This window comes from Notolepis coatsorum (genome assembly GCF_963971535.1).
Source record: "Notolepis coatsorum genome assembly, chromosome: 10".
Lineage (NCBI taxonomy): Eukaryota > Metazoa > Chordata > Actinopteri > Aulopiformes > Paralepididae > Notolepis > Notolepis coatsorum.
Window position 1 is genome coordinate 40,896,154 of NC_140174.1, and position 22,673 is coordinate 40,918,826.

The 22,673-nt window shown below is 42.0% G+C and overlaps 1 protein-coding gene across 1 annotated transcript in view; it reads right to left on the reverse strand.

Annotated features, from left to right (window-relative positions):
• Nucleotides 1-1,520: 1,520 nt before the first annotated feature.
• The window catches only part of cUnh10orf90 (chromosome Un C10orf90 homolog), a 28,445-nt gene continuing 7,292 nt past the window's right edge, over nt 1,521-22,673 (reverse strand). The window contains exons 5-8 of the mRNA XM_084322704.1: nt 22,501-22,660; nt 21,225-21,288; nt 9,213-9,312; nt 1,521-1,974 (exon numbers count right to left, since the gene is read on the reverse strand). Of these exons, the coding sequence (XP_084178830.1) occupies nt 1,936-1,974; nt 9,213-9,312; nt 21,225-21,288; nt 22,501-22,660 (363 nt within the window). The 3' untranslated portion in view covers nt 1,521-1,935. The remainder of the gene's footprint in view (nt 1,975-9,212; nt 9,313-21,224; nt 21,289-22,500; nt 22,661-22,673) is intronic.

The window sequence follows — 22,673 nt, forward strand, 5'->3', positions numbered from 1 at the left end:
TTGGATGAACGTTCTATATCGCCCGAAAGTAGATCATTATCTACTGTATCAACTATGAATGAACACTCTTCTCTGAAACGTAAAATTGTTTAGATGAGAAAAGTTCACTCTTCTGGAAAATCAGATCTGACTATGGGTCTTGGTATGAAGGATTCTAAAAAGCCAAGGCGAATGGAATCAAGTCAAAAGAACGTGACATCAGAGAACAGCTTTTCTTTTTTTTGTGATCAAAAGAGAACAGCTTTTCTATATTAAAATATTCTTCAGGCTCCAGGCATGTGGATCAGAGGCGTCCCCTGCCTTTGGGGGTCCTAAGCGAGAGTTGATCTGTCCCCTTCTTGCCTCTCAACCCACGTGTTCTATCATAGTATTAACAAATGGAGACAATTAAATATGTTTTGGCATTCCAGTTATCCATTCACTGGGGGTCTATTTGTTATTTTGTGGTGGCCCCCAGAGGGAGCCAGGGGCCCGAGGTACAGTGTGAGATCTGCTTGTAGGACGGCACTGCTCTGACTATACTCAATGTGTACTCAACGTCCCACATGTTTTTGATTAGAACATAACAGACGTTACATACAGAAAGATATCTAAGAATATTGAAAAGATGATTTCAGATGATAATTTCCATGTATTTTCATTGACAATGTGTTTCTCAGAGAACAATGTGTTCCATATTTATATATACAGAATCATAACGCATATTTAGTGTATAAAAGCCCAGAAGAGGCTAAACCCTTGTCATTGGTGGATTTATTATTCAGCTTCCGCCACATGTACCTCAATGCATGTGTTGCTTTTGATGCAATTCGACATATAGTGATAGACCAGCGAAATTGTGATGACACAAAAAAGTGTAACGAAAAAAACCTCATGATGGCGCTATAACAAGCATTAATAATAAATATTATTATTATTATGGCAAATATGTATCTCATGAACCACACAGTAGATCTGAAACTTGCTACACTTTTGTATTTCCTCATCATGAACAATGTAGCCTCTAGAACCTATACAGTCTGCCATATTGGATTTCCCACAGTCATTTTTTGAAAAACTGTTTTTTTCCTGCACCAATTTCAACCAAACTTGCAGCATATGCTTTGGGACCATACATACACATTTCCTGTCCAACCCAGCTGAATTGGTTGAAAAACATGGGTGCTGTCAATAGACAAAGTTTGAGGAAATGGTGCAAAATACATGCATGACCACATGTAAATCAAAAGTTGCTCGCATGACTTTGTTTCCAATACAGGAGTTGTTTAGTATTTGTCTGTCAGTTATAACGACACCAAGAGTTTGCAGATCAGTTAAAAAAATGCCAGAGATACAACCTTTTACATACATTTTATGGCAATTCACAAGTTATTTTTACAGGTGGTGATAAGATGTTGATAAGGTGTTGATAAGGTGTTGATAAGGTGTTGTGGATGATAAGGTGATTATTCAACCCAGCTGAATCTGGTGAACAAACAAAAGTTTGTGGAAATGGCACAAAATACACACATGACATCACATTCATTTTATGGTAATTTCTTTCATGAGTTTTTTTTTCTTTCAGTTTATTTTATTACGGATCCCCATTAGCTGGTGCCATGGCAACCAGCTAGTCTTCCTGGGGTCCACACAAAAAAAACATACAAAAACAATTACTATTGCAAAACAGAATTATTAAAAGTCAGTACTCAACACACAATACACAACGAAACTAACAATTAAGATGGCTAAAATTACATTTTCACAAGTCATAACAATAAACATCAATACATAGTGATTTGGCCTTCACCCTTGTATAGGCAGCTATTTATACTCATATTCAACACATTGGTGTTGTGGTGGTTCACTTCATCAGTTTCTGCTTTATTGTTCGATGCAGCAGGCAAGGAGAGCAAGAGTGTGTCTTGTATTGAAGATCCATTGGGTTGGCTTCATTCAATCATTGCCCCTTTGAAGAATCTGATCCAAGAGTTTCTGTAAAAAGAGAGAGAGAGAGAGAGAGAGAGAGAGAGAGAGAGAGAGAGAGAGAGAGAGAGAGAGAGAGAGAGAGAGAAAGAACACAACTCTCATAATCAGGATCTGACTGAAAGGAATCTCGCTATAGTTCGTCATTCCATTCTCTCTCTCTCTCTCTCCCCCTCTCTCCATGTATACTGCCTTTATACAATCCAAATAAATTACAAACCTCATCAGTCCACACACATGTGCACATATGCCCCCCCCCCCCCCCCCCCCCCCACACACACATGCCCATATACCCACACCTCCCCCATCCCCCAATTTCCCCAACACACTGGGTCTCATTCCCGAAAAATTTTCAAAGAGTTATTCTGGAAGACTTATCTTGGAACCACTGAGACATAATCAATGACAAGTTCACTCTGAGTCCTAAACGTGCTGGTAATATGTCTTAAGTGGCTGAAACGGTCGCACAAATTATATGATCTGATATCTGCTTGGAGAATGGCATTCTGTCTTAAACTCGAAAGCGCGTTCCCATTCAGGTCATTTGCATACAAAACAACGCCTCCAGAGCTCCTTATAAGGCAACTAGTGACACAGCTGTGTGAAAATGGAATGGCGGAAGTGCTTTGCGAGTCTTGCGAGCCGCGTGATTATGAAACCTAGCGTCAGTCAGTGCCAATCAGAGAGCGTCTCCGAGAAATGCGGCTAGGTTTTGTAATCACGCTTGCGCGCCATCAAAACTAGATTAGATTAATGTATTGGCATCATATACAGCTCGCGGTACACCTGCCACAGCGCGCGCACGCACACACACACACACGCGCGTGCAGTACTGTATATGAATGAATGAATGACATATAATATATATAGCCTACGGCGGGCGTAATGAATGAACGCAGTATGGCTTATTATTCCATAATTAAGCCTATAGGCTACTGTTCATTCGTAGGCGCACACAAGACTTGTTATGGAATATTAATGCAGTCTATTTCCACCGATTAGCTTTAGTTCTTATTTATTTATCCACTGTAATTTCAGTGTTGGTGTATAGGCTATAATAGTGTATTTCAATATAAGTTTAATTGATTAATGATATATTCGAAAGAATGCAGGTTTATAGCTATATCAACCCCCTCCAATGTACAGTAAATGACCAAGTATGGTTTTGTCAATATTCCAATGTACAGTTTTGCTTGTACAGTGTAAGTCTATCACCCACCCACCCACCCCACCTACCCAACCTCCTCCAACAGTTTCTACGTCAAATGTACTCTCTTTTCTGGACTCTTTTTGTATCACAAACAGTACTGTATTTGCAAATCTGGTATGTCATAAATGTATAGATGTAGCAGTACTGTCTATCTGTGTTGTGTGTGTCATATATGTTATGATGAATTGAAAATGGGGGACCCTGATGTAAACAAGACGAAATTCTTTCTCTGGTCTGCATCCCCTTAACAATTGTATGCATTGAACTGTACTGTACTGTACCCATTCTGCAATCTGTTAATAAAGTTTTCAATCAATCAATCAATCAATCAATCAAAGGTCTGTCCCATTGTATACCAATCAATGGGATACATTGCATGTTGACCTGCATTCTTTCAAATGTATATAATTAATCATTAAAACAGATGTGTAACAAATAAGAAATACAAATTCCACAGAAGGCATTAAATAATTATTATTTTCAATCATTTCACAATAATTGCATAATTGTGTTTGAATATCTGAGTAATTAAAGTAATTATACATTTGTCCAAAATAGCTGGTTCAGATATGGTTAAGCAGCTGCCCTGTGATCAGATGAATCCATATTATTTATTTTTCCGACATCAAATGCGTAATTTCTTATCGTACAAATATTGTCATATTTATTTTAATTATGATTAAGTAATTAATTCCAATGAGGCCTGTAGCGTTGACGTGAAGGAATCACTATGAGAACACAGTCTGTCAAGTTAATACAATTTTAAATTAGTCAATCAATCATGAGATTTGATCGTGGCTGAGAGCAGATTTAAGAGTGCTCCTCTCCTCAGCACTCTTAAATCTGCTCTCAGCCACGATCAAATCTGATCTCAGGAAAATTTGGGGACTCCCACTCCCAGCCCCAATATGTCTTAAATGGGCCGAAATCTGGCTAAGACGAAATTTTTTGTCATAAATTCGTTTGGGAATAAGACCCACTATCTCCTCTGAGCTTCAGCTGCATGTAAATCGATAGCTCCAGTAAGCAGACAGACAGATTAGAAGGGTTCTCTCTCTCTCTCTCTCTCTCTCTCTCTCTATCTCTCTCTCTCTCTCTCTCTCTCTCATCGTTCAGGTTACTACATCTCCTGTGGATCTATTGATTGATTGATTGATTGAAAAGTTTATTAACAGATTGCAGAATGGGTACAGTACAGTACAGCTCAATACATACAATTGTTAAGAGGATGCAGACCTGAGAAAGACTTTCGTCTTGTTTCCATCAGGGTCCCCCATTTTCAATTCATCATATGACACACATGACATACAGATAGACCAGGGGTCAGCAACCTTTAGTATCAAAAGAGCCACTTTTCCCCCGTCCCACAAAATAAAATGCTCAGGGAGCCGCACAACCTATTTACCCTTAAAATGAAGATAACACAGTGTATAACGTTTTATATATCCCCAAGCATACCCCACATTTAGCATAAAATGCCTGACAATTGCATACCCAAAGTAATTTTGCGATTTATTATACTTTATACTTATAGCACACAGTTTGTTGCATTAATGGGATTATAAGGCAACTAAAAGAAAAATATTGACTTTTTAATTGCTGTTTTTACCTGTTATAACAAAGGAAAACCTCAAACTCTTATGAAAAGGAGAAAAAATACTGGCTGTGTAGACCTATTTTTTTATAAAACACAGAAGAGGAGACAAAACACTGGTGTCTGTAGACCGACTTTGAAATAAAACCCTGAACTATTCAGGTATATTTGAGTCCTTCCCTTATTTGTGGAACATTTATCAAATAGAAAGTAGTCCACTTTGAAAAAAGACTACCATGTGTAGACCTACTTTTAAATAAAACACAGAAAAGGAGAAAAAACACTGACATCTGTAGACCTACTTTGAAATAAAACCCTGAACTATATGCAGCTCTATTAGAGTCCTTCCCTTATTTGTGGAAAATCAATTAAAGTAAAATGTTCAGGCATACAGGCAAGCCTTTTGTTGACTAAATATCTTAGTTGATGAAATATTTTTTCATTTCAGTGTCACAGTATGACATCGATCTCCAAAAAGAAAAAAAAAGTAAAAAAAAAAAAAAAAAAAAAAAAAAAAAATTGCCAGGGAGCCGCAGCTGATTGGCTAAAGAGCCGCATGCGGCCTCGAGGCCGCAGGTTGCCGACCCCTGAGATAGACAGTACTGCTACATCTATACATTTATGACATACCAGATTTTCAAATACAGTACTGTTTGTGATACTAAAAAAATCCAGAAGAAGAGTATATACATTTGACATAGAACTGTGCATTGGGGGAGGTTGGGTAGGTGGGGTGGGGCTGTACATTGGAGGTGGGGGGGGGGGGGGTTGGGTAGGGGGGGGGGGGGACACTGTACATTGGAATACTGACATACATTTGACATGGAAACTGTACATTGGAGGAGGTTGGGTAGGTGGGGTGGGGTTGGGTGGGGCTGTACATTGGAATACTGACAAAGCCATGCTTGGTCTTTATTGTACAACTGGGTTAGGACATTTGTAGGGGCCAGTTTTGAATTGCAGTCTCCCGTAGGTGTTCTTTGAGAGTGTTTTTGAAGGTGGGTAGTGATTACATTCCTTTACAGCTTTGGGTAGGGCGTTCCACATTGTTGTGGCATAATTGCGAAACGTGTTAGTCCTTGTTTGAGCCGAATCTGGGTTTTACATGATTTGTGGAGCTCCCTCTGGTGTTGTGATCGTGGTATTCACTGACCTTTGGGAAGTATTTTGACATGTACATGGGTACCTTGGTCGTGTAGTGTATCTTGTAGACCAGGCCCATTGCAAGTTGCTGTACTCTGTTGTCTACTCTAAGCCATCCTAGGTTGGCAAAGTGTGCAGGGGTGAGGTGGGTTCTAGGAGTCAGGTCAAGCAGTAGTCTGACTAGTTTGTTTTGAGATGTTTGTAATTTGGTTTTTAGTGCCTTTGAGGTGCTTTGGTACCATGAGGTGCAAGCATAGTCGTAGTACCCTTGAATGAGTGCTCCTGCCAGAGTCTTCAGGGTATTCTTGTTTACCAGGGAGGAGATCCGGTACAAGAATCGAGTTCGTTGATTGACTTTTTTTATTACATGGGAGCTGAGGGAGCTGAGGCCTGGCCCATGTCCTCCGCTCCTGCAGCAGTGGTGGGAGCTGAGGCCTGGCCCATGTCCTCCGCTCCTGCAGCAGTGGGGTGGAGCTGAGGCCTGGCCCATGTCCTCCGCTCCTGCAGCAGTGTGGTGGAGCTGAGGCCTGGCCCATGTCCTCCGCTCCTGCAGCAGTGTGGTGGAGCTGAGGCCTGGCCCATGTCCTCCGCTCCTGCAGCAGTGGGGTGGAGCTGAGGCCTGGCCCATGTCCTCTGCTCCTGCAGCAGTGTGGTGGAGCTGAGGCCTGGCCCATGTCCTCCGCTCCTGCAGCAGTGGGGGTGGAGCTGAGGCCTGGCCCATGTCCTCCGCTCCTGCAGCAGTGTGGTGGAGCTGAGGCCTGGCCCATGTCCTCCGCTCCTGCAGCAGTGTGGTGGAGCTGAGGCCTGGCCCATGTCCTCCGCTCCTGCAGCAGTGTGGTGGAGCTGAGGCCTGGCCCATGTCCTCCGCTCCTGCAGCAGTGTGGTGGGAGCACCGGAGCACACGGCTGAATGGTGACGGCAGTGGAGCTGTAGCACTCCCACTGAAGAGGCCCTTTTGTTCTGACAGGAACACTGGGCCTCATATGGACCACTCACACACAATGACACAGTGTCACAGTGCCCCGGAAAGAGAGAGCGAGGGGGGGGGGGATGGAGAGTGAGAGAGAGGGGGGGGGGGGAAATGGAGAGAGTGAGAGAGAGAGAGAGAGAGAGAGAGAAGAGAGAGAGAGAGAGAGAGAGAGAGAGAGAGAGAGAGAGAGAGAGAGAGAGAGAGAGAGAGAGAGAGAGAGAGACAGCGACAGATAAGGGTGTCGACCCAAATACCATACTGATACTTCAGAAGATGGTCATTACAAATCATGCAAACAAGCATGAACAAGAAATGGACATTTAAATGAATCGTCATCTTTCCTTCTATGAGTCAAAATTATTGTCCCCGTGAATTGTAGTTATGGACAAAATGTGAGAATAGCCTCACATATCAATCCTCTTGAAGTTATGAGAGAGAGAAATAAAATGCTTTGTTAGCAGTGGCCTCTAGTGGAAGATTAAAGTCAGTGCATCTGGTCGAGATGTCTGCTGAGTTTCAGTAGAGTTCCTCTAAAAGCCTCTTTAACCTCTTTACCTCTTCTGGCCCAACAACTTATTTTTTTATTTTTTATGTATTTTTTTTTAACCATATTAATATGTGTTATATCCACATACGTTCTTGGAGACTTTGATTTGAAGACATAAACGTTTCTTGGAACTTTGTTAACCCATTCTGAATCAGAATCTTTTACTCCAATGTTTACAAAATTTACCAATGTAAACAAAACTTTCAGAACCACAAAATACCAATTAAAAACGTCCATGCATTGTAGTTCTCAAAGCTCACTAAAATCTAAAGTCACACAGGATGAAAATATGTGGGGAGGATCCATTTGTTTACACTTGCATCACTGATTTGGGCCTTTTCTTTCGAATAATATAAACCAGGAAGTACAAGTTACAATAAAAATGAAAAGAAAAAAGTTAAATCAGCATTAGATGACTGTGCTGTAACTGTGCTGGAAGGCCATTTTTACATTTAGTCATTTAGCTTGACTCTTTTATCCAAAGCGATTTACAAGTTCTGTACAACAAGTCAGCAGGAAGGGTACAACTCTGGCAGCTAAGGGTAAGTAAGATTGCTTGTCAAACAGTGTTGAACCTGAGTACTATAGTCTTGAGTACTACAGTCTTGAGTGCATAGTAGTAAAGACATATTAGCATAGTAGGTAGTAATGTAGGCAAGGTAGATTCCTTAGTAGCAGAATGCATACTAGTAAAAGACAGTAAAAGGTTAATAAACGTTCTCCAGGAAGCGTAATGCTACTTTAATATATTATAATACATATCCAGGAATCAAAACCTCGTAAAACACGTACATGTACAGAATACCCCCTTCAATTTACAGGTTGTTGTTTTCTTGCGTTAATTACATGATGTTGACCCGCGTTAATTACATGATGTTGACCCCCCCCCTGCACATAATGCCAGGGTGTTCAATTAACCGTAATAGTCTCCAGGCAATCTACAACCATTATTTTGAACATTTGTGCTGCCGTGAAGAGAGGAAAATCTTTTACCGTTCAAGCTCTTTACTGTAAAGCCATTACTAGAAAAATGCTGCGCCCTTTGCAAGGTTTAATTGAGCTTGTAGGAGAAAGGTGTGTTATTGCCTCTGCTCAATTGCCCGAGGGTCATACCCACACTAATGTGCTGTTCAGTCTCTCACGATCTCAGCTGTTAACACCCCCCCGATAAACTGCTTTGAAAGTAAAAGCAATTCTCTTGTACATCTAGATATGCCTCCATTCAGCGGTTTGATGATAAAGTGTTCCCGCTCGTAATGTACGTTGTATTGTTTTGTATTCACCAGCTATTCATTCGTCTTCTTCCGCTTGATTGATTGATTGAAAACTTTATTAACAGATTGCAGAATGGGTACAATACAGTACGCCTCAATACAAAACAAACTGCTAAGAGGATGCAAACCAGAAAAATACTTTTATCTTGTTTACATCGGGGTCCCCATTTTCAATTCATCATGACATTTATGACATACACGACAAACGGATATACAGAACTGTGTAGTAAAAAGAGACCATAAAAAATATATACATCCGAAGGGAAGAAACTATACATTGGTGGGGGGGGGGGGTAGTGATTCACATTCCTTCACGGTTTTGGGTAGTGTGCGTCTTCTGTGTGCGTATGTTTGATGCATTACCTTTCGAGGAAAAAGCCCCTAGTTAACTTTTCCGTCGCTAGTCGACGGTCCGATTTGGTGAAGTGTTTTCGACGGTCCGATTTGGTGTTTTCTCTGCATGTTTATATTGTATTGATATGCATTTGCCAGCTTTTGGGTTCATGTACCTTTTTGAAGAGCTCTGCTCGCTGTCTGTTGGTCAAGCAGACCTCTCTCTTCTTCTCTTCCTCCTTTTTTTTCTTCACCTCTGGCAGGTTGTTGTAGTTCCTGTAATGAAGAAGTACACAGTTCCTTTACTTAGGTAAAAGAACATATACCGGTATTCTTTTTTAAATGACCCAGATAAAATAGTACTCTGGTAAAAGTAAAAGTACCTCATCCTCAAGGTTTTACTTAAGTAAAAGTAAAGAAGTATTTGGTATTGTATTTATCTGACAGACAAGTCAGACAAGAAGATAGATACCAATTTCCTATCTGTGTGTTCAGTAGAAAGCTATCCGGGTGCAAGCTAGCCTAGCTTAACTCATTCAGCGGCATCGCTTAATGAGCCAGGGGGCGCTAGAACGCCATCGCTTTAATCAATGGGGAGACTGTGACATTTGTGAGTGCTTAAAATATATCTTATATTATAGCTATGGGTCTAATACACCCGTCGATTGTCAGTGAGTTGCTTCCAGTCAACATGCACAAAACAGATTGTTTTTTCATCTGTACATTTCCGTTTTATACCGTTTTGAATATGAATATAGTTTGGGTGCTTCTGAGTAATTCCAGGAAAAGACGCAATAATAGCGTTTTAGCGGAATACACTTATCACGTTGTCATTTTTCGCCTGATTATCGAATCTTCCTGAAATCAACGCTAGATTATCATTATTGTCCTTCCTCGTGCATACATGAAATGGCCCTCGTAGCGGGGCGCTCGCCCCCACCCCCACTGCAGCCAACGATAAAAAGCACATACACATACACACAGATAGCTTTGATCACGGTAGAAAGAAATATCAGATCAACGCAAGATTTATCTCTGATGTAATGCAAAAGAAATAATCCAATTATCTGATCGCCATTCCAAATACTGCTTGTAGAGCTCCGTCCCACACTGTCCGGCATTGCATATGAAGGGGGGGGGGGGGGGGGTGGGGTGGGGGGGGGGGCAGCATTGCAGATGTAACGTTGTAAACGCTAGTCCTGCCGGAGTATTTAAAGGGGAACTATTTTACTATTTCTTTCACTATTTGGGCACTTTTACACAATTCCTGTGAGTTTATGGAACACCTCTGTAATTTTTTATTTTTTTTAATTCATTGTTTTGTATTTCTAATGAAGTCCTCAAAAACAGCATTTTTCTACCTCAAGATCTTAAGCCGTTTTGAGCCTGGGCTCCAACCACAATGGTAAACCACTGCCTCGCCTGAACATTATCATGCAGCTGAGTCTCTCTGACATCACAAATCAGCACATTTTCAGATGACTCAGTTCAGTGAGGGTGAATATTGTGAGAGGAGAATTGGAAGAATGCGCCAATATGAGAATTAGAGACATAGATCATATTAATATAAGTCCACATAGCTAGGAAACAATGCTAAACACTGAAAAAGGCCATTTATAAGATAGTTCCCCTTTAAACCCCGCCCGCACGGCTCAGATCGTCCCAGAAAAGAAACTACACCATTTCTAATGGAGTGCAATACCAGCTGGAAGGCGTAGGTGGCGGTATTTGCCCTTTTGCGAGCTCAGACCCATTCCCAATGATAACATCAGGCTGGATGGATGAAAAATGAATGGATATAGCTAATAAAAGAAATAACGATTAAAACCAGACTTTTCGACATCCGGTTTGCAACGTTCTGGTGAGCAGCCACATGAAAGAGCTCCCGGGCAATGAATATCAAAAAAAGGAAGTAAAACAATTCAAAACTAAATAAAAAGTGAAGATTCGAGGACAAAAGAAAGAAGGAAGAATGAACACGAGGACAAATGAAAGAAAAGCAACCCCAGATGAAGTAAATACACAGATGGAAAAGACTCAACACGAGGCAATGATGCAACAGGTAGAAGAAGCTAGCGGGACGCTGAATGTCAATGCAGAGAAGCTACAGACTAACATACAAACTAGCTTACAAGCTAACATAGAGGCTAACCAGGCCACCACGCAGATTGGATTAGGAGCAATGCGGAGCATACAATGTAACACTGAAAAATCCAACGGAGGTGGCAATGAAGCGTCGGATCTATGTATAAATAAAGAAAATTCAGAAAAAGAAAGGAACCAGGGCCCTCATTCATCAACGTGACGTAGAAAATGTTCTATTTCCATACTTAAGCACAGATCTTAGAATGTGTGCACGCACAAAAAAAACGGGATTCATCACACGTGTGTACACAGGTCCTACGCACACCTGTCATGATAAATATCACCTTGGTCCTACGCCGAGGCTCGTGCACACTTTCACGTATTTGCATACCAGAACCGCCCCGATTAACCATATACGGTAATGGACCACCCCCATGAAATGTGGAAAAGTGGACTAAGCCGAGGGTGTTGTACACTGTCGGATATTATATCTATTAACTTCCTAAAAGACCATTGCTGCCTGGACACCGCAAACACTAATAAAGACCATTAACCACTGTTTTGCCATTGCCCGGGCCGTTAGTGTCATTAATGCATGCTGGAATAAGAATGCCTTTCTTAATTTATTTTTAATATTAATAATTATTATAATACAATAAAAGACAGCTCCGTCTTTTAATACACATATATTGTACAGTAACGTCAAATAAATACTACAGTCCCCGCTGAAATAAAGGTTCTGCACGCACATACCAGCAGTGATCTACAGCATAAAAGATAGCCACTTTATAATACTATTCTGAGTAGATAATTCATCTGTATCGCAACAGAGTCACGGATCTGGTCGGGGCAGGTAGCATTATGTCGGGAAAATCTTTATGAAATAAACAAAAGTGAATTAAAGAATTTAAAAACAAAGTTTAGCATATTAAATCGTTTTATAAGCTTTCTGAGTAGATAATTCATCTGTATCGCAACAGAGTCACGGATCTGGTCGGGGCAGGTAGCATTATGTCGGGAAAATCTTTATGAAATAAACAAAAGTGAATTAAATAATTTAAAACGAAGTTTAGCATATTAAATCGTTTTATAAGCTTATAGCTTTTTTCGTGCTGATTTGAGAAGGGTCCAGCTGCAGAGCCGGAGAGCAACTCTCAGGGCCAAGATAGCACTTATACTATTTTGAGAGAGACAGCAGAGAGACAGACAGCAGACTGAGCAGAGAGACAGACAGACAGACACTGTTCCACAGTGTGTGTGTGTGTGTGTGTGTGTGTGTGTGTGTGTGTGTGTGTGTGTGTGTGTGTGTGTGTGCGTGCGTGTGTGTGACTACTAGTCTAATAGTAGAGACTCAGCCCCCCCCCCCCCCCCCCCCTCTGGACCAACTCCTAGTAGAGACTTCTCTAGGAAGAAGACGAAGATGAGGATTAAGGCGAGACACTGCAGGTGAATAGGCAAATATACTTTTTTTGTTGATTTTGAGATTTTGTTATATTTTGCTTCCTAAACATGTCTTCTATGAAACTAGTGACAATAAAACGTCAATAACACACATTTAGTTGTTTATTTTACTTCATTTTGCCTTATTGCATCCATAAATGTCCACATATTTAATGGGGAAGTGCCTCATTTGCATATATAAACATACATTTCAGAAAACTTGTCTCTACTAGGAGGTGGTCCAGAGGGGGGGGGGGGGGGGGGGGGGGGTCTCTACTGGGAGGTGGTCCAGAGGGGGGGGGGGGTCTCTACTAGGAGAGTGGTCACACACACACACTGTGGAACAGTGTCTATCTGTCTGTCTGTCTGTCTGTCTCTCTGCTGTCTGTCTCTCCGGCTCTGCAGCTGGACCTTCTCAAATAAGCACGGAAAAGCTTTTAAGCTTATAGCTCCAATTTGGGTCCCAAATTGCGGTACAAATGAAGGAGGTGTCTCGGGTAGTGGACTCTAGTTAATATTATGTTCTCTCTGCAATTAGACTGCCCCTCATTCATTCATTCATCCCTATCTGATGCTATCTCTGAAAACAGTTCCTGCGAGCGCAGTCAGTGCACCCGATAACGCTATATATATAAACCTGCATTCATTCGGAGAGAAAGACCTATTCCACATGCTATTTAGGGTTTGACAATAATTACACTAATATCGCTATTTCACAATGAACTATAATGAATTACGGGGGTCATACAGAACACGTCAGTCAAGCTTATTTCTGCGTTGAAACTAATGCATGCAACTGATCTATGCCGTCCGTCTGCAGTCCCCATATTCTACCACAGGGCGTCAGCTAAGCATGGTCCGACCTGTGCTTAAATATACGCACAAAGTCAAGCACAAGTTCAAATAGATAAATCCCACACTTTGCTTAGGAATGGTCGTACGCACGGCTTAAGCACATATCTGTGCGTAAGTCAGGTTGATACATGAGGGCCCTCATGCATCAACGTGGACGTAGAACTTGACCTACTTCCACACGTAAGCACGGAATGTAGAACTAGCGCACGCACAGGGAAGTCGGCATTCATCACACGTGCGTACGCAGGCTCTATGGTCCTCCGTGTTGATGAATACCACTTTGTTCTACCGTCAATGCTCGTGCATGATTATCCATATATGGTTTGATTAATACCCCAGGGATTAAAGTTCTCCTCAATTTTATTCCAAATCGCGATGGATCTCCCGTCAATTTTCTACCTGCTGCATATGATTTCTAGAGGCATACTACAATCTATTTTGATGTCAGTATTGGGTAGCCTATATAAACAATATAATACGAGAGCATATACAAGAACAATGAATCTCACTGCATGTATGATAGCCTGCCTTTCAATACATGAACTTGAATTCCATCATGTTTGTGTGCGGGACTCACAAGGCTGTTGTCACAAAGGGTGGTACCGGTACAGACAGTAATAATAACAGTCCACACAATATCACGATCCATGCCATAGCCTATGTTCTATTAGGACATGATCTGTGACGACAAATGTTCTAGAATGTTTGATTAAGATATCATACTCTGACAGCATGCCTATGAGCAACAAAAACGCGAACTTGAATCCCATCATATACATAGTCTGTCCACTATAGTGTCATTGCAATGCGTTTTCTATTCTTTCTTATACAGTAAAAAGGGGGAAGAACACTATATATTCATATGACTTGTATTCTGCTTACAGCTTCGAAGTTCCACTTGTTTCGTTTAACGTAAAGCCTTTTAAATATAATCAAAACGTTCCCGTGTTTCTGCGGTCTGCGCAGAATAATAACGAGTTGAGCTTTATGATTTATGATGAATTGAAAATGGGGGACCCTGATGTAAACAAGACGAAAGTTGGTCTGCATCCCCAATTAACAATTGTATGTACTGAGCTGTACTGTACTGTACCCATTCTGCAATCTGTTAATAAACTTTTCAATCAATCAATCAATCAAGCTACGCGGAGCGCAGTCAGTCAGTAGCCTACACCCCGTATATTCCGATAACGCTATATAAACCATGCTGCATTCATTCTGAGAGAAAGATCTATTATTCCAAATGCTATTTATAGGGTTTTGACCATAATTACACTACTGTTGCTATTTTACAATGAACTATAATGAACTACGGTTCGTACGGAACGTGCCAGTGTTATTATGCACAGAAGCTCATTTCCTTGTTGTAATAATATATTCTACCACTGGGCGCTAGGTACGCCAGGTCTGACCTGTGCGTAGATGTACGCACAAAGTCAAGTTCAAGTTCAAATTGATGAATCCCACTCTTTGCTTAGAAATGATCGTACGCACGGGTTACGCACAGATCTGTGCGTAGAACACGTTGATGAATGAGGGCCCAGGTCCCGACAACGCGCAGGAGGCGACGAGGGACACGGCGCGGAGAGGATGGAAGGTGCCGGGAGGGGAAGGAGAGAGGCCTACGGCCTAGGCCTATGCTGACGCAGAGGATGGAGAGGGCGCGCAGGTGGACCAGAACCGAGAGACGAGGACGAGGAGAGGAGGACGGGAGGAGGAAAAGAGGGGACCTGAACCGATTCAAAGCAGATCAACTATGAAGAATGACAAAGGGACACGAGAAAGGGGCATGAAGGGACACGGTGATCCAAGGAAAGATACAAGACAAAATCAACGTGGAAGAGTACCCAATACAAACATACACACGTGGGACCTGGGGATGAGAATAGATACAACAGAGGAAAGATAATTGAACAGTTACCCCAAGTAGTATAAAACTATAACACCAGAATTTAGAATAATTAACACTATGATTAACAATGCACACGTTATAGGCAAATGATTTGAAATGTATTTAAAAAAAAAAAGGGACACGCTGATTAGGAAACATATTGGGGAATAATACACGATGGACTGGTATGAAGGAATTACAGGATTACACGTGACACACAATACAAATGACCATGTGCATAAGAAAGACAAATTCAGATCATTGACCGGGAGCTCTGAGGCCGTCCACAGAACGAATGTTGGACTTATATAGTGCGCACTTCGCCACTAGGGGGAGCCCTCTCACTAGGAGAGCCATTACTCCTCACCCTTCCAACGGGGAACAGAGGGATACGACCAGGGACCGAAACTAGAGAGCACCACCCGCCATTTGCGCTCAGTTTTTACGTTTGGCGCCTCCCACTGAGACGTCTGAGCGCCGTGTGACGGGCAATCAAATAGTCATGTGAAAACCGAAAATCATGATCCAATTCTTTAGCGGAGTTCTCACTCGCTGTCTCAGCACAGACATGCAGCGCGCACCGCACACTGCTGCTGCTACCCCCTCCCCACCTGTTTCTGTAACTATGTAACGTTAGTTAGCACTGCTGCTGCTGCTAATGCCTGCATGTAAACAGAGGCTATTGCCTCACTGTGACGTTAGTCTAGTCAGTGTGGGACCTTCGTGAGATAACGTTAGCTACCGTTACAAAATGACCCAGTCAACTATTCACTTAGTTTAATACACGAGGCATTGTGTAACGTTATCCAGCCGGCTAGCTACGGATAGCTCCCGACATCAACAAATCCTCCAGCAATAGTCCAGTGCATAATACCTCCGTTGGCTAGGTAACTAGTCACTACGAAATGTCGCAGTAAACTAAATAGTTCACTGAGGCGTTGTCCCAACGCCATCCAGCAGTAGCTACAGATAGCTCTTGGCATCAATGTCCTACAACTAAGGCTGACCTTCGAAGCTTTTTTTGGCAATCGAAGCTTCGGGGCCGAGCTTCGATTTTAATTCGAAGCTTAAAAAAAAAAAAAAAAATTATCTTATGTTGTGGGACTTGTACAGCACTTTCGTAAACGTTGTTGTTTTTAAATGTGCTCTATAAATAAAGTGGGTTGGATTAATTAATTAAGTAGCCCCTTTCGTGACTGACGCATCCAACAAGGTTTCACTCGGCTGTGTGATTTAATTCAAGGTGGATCGCTGTTGTCGTTTGAACAACTTCAGATTTCATGGGAACTACCAATCCCCAAAATCAAGAATGTTTAAGATGAATGAAGTAAGATTTTGATTATTTGAAATATGGCCTGTGTAGACTAAACTATGCACAGAATTATGTCAGTCTACAAGGTCCGGATTCTACATGGTCCGGCAATGTAGACCTTGTAGACTCCACTACAGACCAATTATCAGTGAATGTTCATGCATTTTTAAGAAGGGCAACTTCCACAAAAAAACAAAGAACTCACCAAAACATCTCAGTAGCACCTTATCTAAATGTTATATTTCATATATGGAGATTCATATTTATTTATGTATTGCATGCATTTCTACATTTTATTTCCTATTTTGTTTATTCATCCCAGTATCTTTCTTTCTTATGTGTGGAATTCTACAAGGTGCGCTCACACACACACACACACACACCTACACACACACACACACACACACACACACACACACACACACACACACACACACACACACACACACACACACACACACACACACACACACACACACACACACACACACACACACACACACACACACACTTACATTTAGTCATTTAGCTGACGCTTTTATCCAAAGCGACTTACAAGTTCTGTACGACAAGACAGCAAGAAGGGTACAACTCTATCAGCTGAGTAACAATGTTCATCAAAGTGTTGCGTGTTACAGTGTAGGTTAGTTTATTAGGACAAGTGCATGACAGTAAGGTTAGTCACGGTTAGATTTTTTTTTTTTTTTTTTATCATTTCAGATAATGGTTGAAGAAGTGATTCTTTAGTCGATGGCGAAAGATTGGACGGGATTCGGCTGTCCTAACTGGGATGGGTAGTTCACACACACACACACACACACACACACACACACACACACACACACACACACACACACACACACACCTACACACACACACAAATCGAAGTAAAAAAAAAAAAAAAAAAAAAAATTGATTTTTTTTTTTTTTTAACTTCGATATTTTTTTTAATGTTCGAAGCTTGTGCCATCGAATCGAACGTTCGAAGCTTCGAAGCATTTAAGACAGCCCTACCTACAACATACAACAACAACATGCGTATTCGAGTCCCTGGTTTACATCGCATGAGTGAGGGCTGCTGACTAGGGTCCAGGTGCAGCGCCGGAGAATTCTTTTGCATGCTGAATGTAGCGTTTAGGGTCCAGCTGCACCCCCGGAGAATCCTTGCTGGAGCTGGAGGCCACTCGAGTATACACACAGACAGTGGAGCTGTTTGCAGACAGCGAGGTGGCGATGTCTCGCAGATAACACAATCACAAGTATGATTATATAATATATATATTTTATTAAAAAAAAAATCTATATAAAATAATAATAAAAAAAAATGTTATCAAAAAAAAGTTGGCGGGTAAGAAATATGCTTGGCGGGTAGATTCTTCCCATCTACCCGCCACTGGCCGGTGAGTCAAAAAGTTAATTTCGCTCCCTGGATACGACTAAGATCCTCTAACACCATGGGAGCGCCAAATGTTGTCTTTTTTCTCTGAGTTATGTTAGAATTTGAGTTATGATAGAATAGCAGTTGCTTTAAATGTGCACATGGATATTTGTGAAGGACAAGAATTAAAAAACGTTGGACATGAAGAGAGGCTTGGAGAATCTCCATTGGGGGGTAACTCCGTCACTAGGGGGGGGGGGGGCTTCTCCAATAGGAGAGCTGATTCCCCTCCAAACCGCCAATGGGGACAAAAAGTGCTAACCATATAGCTTATTTAAAAAAAAGAAAAAAAAACTTTTCTCGTGATTGGCGCTGAACGGTTGGCGAGTTAACCCGACTTTTCTCGTGACTGGCGCTGAATGAGTTAAGCACAAATGAACGCTTAAAACTAGCTTAAAACTCCAGGAAATGTGTTTTTGGCCAGCAGCTAAGTGCAGTACTTGAGTACAAATACTTGGTTACTCTCCACCACTGCCTTTAGGTCTCTACTACCATCAGCAAAATGTCAACAAACCATTATCATCATCATAACACCATTATCTACTGTCATGGCAGACCCGCGAAACATCCGGCTTAGTGTGTCTCTCTCTCTCTCTCTCTCTCTCTCTCTCTCTCTCTCTCTCTCTCTCTCTCTCTCTCTCTCTCTCTCTCTCATAAAATCCCATTCAGCTATGGATCACTGGGCTTGAGGCACAATATCCTCTGATTTAACCACAGACAATCTAACACCGGCTAATCAATGAGGAGGATCTGCCAAGCGCCAAAAAATAAACAACCAAGGCAAACACAATTAGAGCAACAGGCCTGGCAGAGAGAAACTACAGAGATATTTCTTAATGGAGATGTTAGCGATACCAGGCCCTGACGTAACGGTCTGAGAGAGAGATGGGGCGATAAAGCTGTAGGGAGAGTGGGGTGAGTAGTGCCACTTTTTACTTAAAGTGCCTTTAAAGCAAGGGGATTACTGTAATGCCCCCAACTAAAATATGTACATATAGTTTTTTTTTTTTGATCCACTTTTTCTCCCATTTTTCCATATTTTCTCCCATCCCAATTTCGTATCATCCAATTCAACCCTCCCCTGTCACGAACGCTGTTTCTTGCCTCCCACAAGCCGGCTGCAATGTGGACTAAGTCATACATAGCACAAGTCCCCTCCGGTACTTGAGGTAACAGCAGTCGCATCTTTTCACCTGCGCAGCTCGATCTCTCAGTGTCGAGGAGTAACGCGTGGGAGGCTCACGCTGCCCCCGACACTTCCCGATTCTACTGCGCAGGCGCACCAACCGACTTGTAGGAGTCGCTTGTTCACAACGTTCGATCCCCACCCTTCAGTTTTCCCTCCCCGTAATACGGCCAATGTGTATTACTGCGGACGACCAGCCAAACTGAAAAACAATGTGGAGAGCTGGATTCGAACACGCGAATCCTAGCGTCTCCACACTGGTGGCGAGTGCCTTGCCCACTACACCACCTAGCCGCAAATATGTACATATAGTTTAGGATGTTGTGCATCCCTGGGGACAATCACTTTGGATCTTAAATAAACTGTTTCAGAAATATAGCTTTAGAAAAAAAAGTGGTTTTGTGGCACAACTTGCCCCCGGTCACGGTGCGGGGTAAGTTGTGACATTAGAGAGAATACACTGGGGTAAATTGTGCCATTGATAATTTTACGTAAAACAGATCATTTTAATCTCAAAAGCCGTAAAAGCATCCTGCAGATCTTCATCTCCTTTCCAACCTGACGTATAGTCTTCCCCTGTTGCACCTCTTTCACTGCTCTTTCCAACTTCTCAAGAGGAGTTGAAACCCTGTCTGTCTTCCGTTTGTATATCTGCGTGGCATGATGGATTTTGGTCTAAAATTAAGAATATCACATAGTTTTAGTGATCAAATGCAAGAATGCAATGTACAATAACAATAAAATACAATAAAGTAATATATATAGTTAATAATTATAAGTTGGGGCAACTTAACAAAGAGAATATCTGGCACAACTTAACCCAGGCCCTTTGGCACAAATCACCCCAAGCCTACCATTTTGAAAAAAATGCATCCCCCAGCTGTTTTGAGCTAGCATCATGCTAACTGTATAGACTCATGGTGTAGCTTACTAAAGCACTAAAACATGTGTGAACTGTTTTCAAAGTTGTCTATAATTGTTCAAACACAGCAATCAAAAAACCTTGATCATACAAATTTTACTTTGGAGGGCAAAAAACAGTTTTTTGAACTTAAATGTGCTTACCTCTCAAGCCAGGTGTCTCCCTTCTCTGCAGGTTGAGTGAAATGGATGCCTCTTCAAAAATATGTTGTCACATGACCAACTTCTTCTATGGTTTTCTAGATAACAGGGGTGGAACTACATGCCCCTTGGCACTACTCACCCCACTCTCCCCTACGCACGCAGTGGTGGACAGTAACTAAGTGTTTCTACTCAAATACTGTACTTAAAGTACAGTTTCAAGGTACTTGTGCTTTGCTTGAGTATTTTTCATTTTATGGAACTTGTACTCTTACGTATATGAACCCATCAGTTACTAGTTCGTTTGAAGAAAAATATTTTGTCTTGAAAACATGGTAAAGATCTATGAAGATTATATACTTTCAAATTTGAAGCCTGTCAACTTCAAGAGGATGCAATCAGAGCAGCGTAACTGGACCACATACCATTTTACCATAACTCCCAACGCAATGGAATACACACACGTCATATAGAATGTGTACATTTGATATGTAAATACCTTCAATAGCAAGTTATGTAAATATATTTTTTACTTTTACCTGTTTACCAGAGTACTATCCCATCTGGGTATTTCTACTTTTACTTAATGAATGGAAGCGGACAGTGACGGGTAGCCTAGGCATTGTCCAACTAACACCTCTCCCGAAGGCTACCCGCCACTGTCCGCTTGCATTCATTGTGCTAAGCTAGGCTAAACATGCAGCCAGATAGCTTTCTACTGAACGCACAGAGAGGAAACTGGTATCTATCTTCTTGTCTCTCTCTGGAGAAGACGATAAGCTAATTTGCCAAAATGTTGGCGTGTTCCTTTAAGTAAAGGAACAGTGTACTTCTTCCACCACTGGATGTATGGGTATCTGGATGCGAAGAGAAAGCGCTCTGACCACATTCCAAAACAGAGGCCATGATAGAGACTCACCGCTTGGATCGGAGATGCATTTCTTTCCCAGTTATGGCTCGACCTCTTGGTTTGAAAAGGTTATCTGGAAGTGCATGCAGTACACACACACACACACACACGCGCGCGCACGCACGCACGCACACGCACACACACACACTGATTGAATTGAAGACTCAAAGGTTTGGCAGCAGATCACTCAGACTTCTCCTGGTCCCTGAAAAGATTGACTAATTTCTCATTGAGAGATCACACTGCAGAGACACTGCGTTATTCTGCAGCTCCGCAGGGAGTTATTCTGCAGACCACATTTTGATCAGGAGCATCGCTTGCATTGCTCTGGTACCATTTCAAGTCATTTCATTAAGTGTATTTCTGTATTACTTGCCATGCGATGATGCGAGAGCTGAGAAAAGATATCTGGCAGGTAAGACAACAATAGCTATCTGTGACTGTAATTAGAATTCCGATTAACTGTTTTCAAAACAATGATGATGTGATATGATTGTTGTCTTTTTTACCAACGGAATTGATTGAAGCTGTGCATTTTCCTTTGCCGTCACATATCCCCTGGTGTAGTTTACAGTCATGGCCACCAGAGGGCAGCGAGCACTATGAAATGTGTGTGGAGTGGAGCAGTGTCTCACTGTTTACCGTCAGGCCTCATAGTCTGCAGGGAAATCTTCTCAGCAGATAAAGTACCGCATAGAGAGATAAACAATGTCACGTTTGAAGGTCGCCGGGATATTTCTGCCAAATTCTGATGCCAGCTATCATTCTTATTGTTCAACGGAGGAATAGATCCTTAAATATGAATCTGTGAGAGCCAACAGTCGTCAGATGACTGCCATTTTGCCTTTTATTGTAAGCTATTTATCCGCAGCCAATGTGTGTGTGGCACTGTGTGCCAAAGTGTTGAAATCTCTCTCTCTCTCTCTCTCTCTCTCTCTCTCTCTCTCTCTCTCTCTCTCTCTCTCTCTCACTCTCTCTCCTCTCTGTCTCTCCATGTGTGTGTGTGTGTGTGTGTGTGTGTGTGTGTATGAGAGAGTGAGTGTGTGTGTGTGTGTGTGTTTGTTTGTGTGTGTGTGTGTGTGTGTGTGTGTGTGTATGAGATAGTGAGTGTGTGTGTGTGTGTGTTTGTTTTTGTGTGTGTGTGTGTGTATGGGCTTTCGATAGATAGAGGAGACAGAGAAAAAGAGAGAGAGAGAGATTGTGTGTGGCAGCCACTGCAGCTGCAGAAGGACAAAGGGTGGCACAGTGGACGAGAGAGATGAGAACAGAGTTGCTGGTACGGTACCACTCAGAGAGGTAGGTTGGGTGCAGTGTCCTCTCTTGTGCCTCATTGTGACATCGAAGGTATCAGCCATCTCCTTCCTCTGCAGCGTCCGCAGCTCCAGCTCTCTCAGCCTGCCCAGGGAGCGACTGATGAAGTCTGGTCTGGACTTCTCTAGAGCTTCCTGACAACAACAA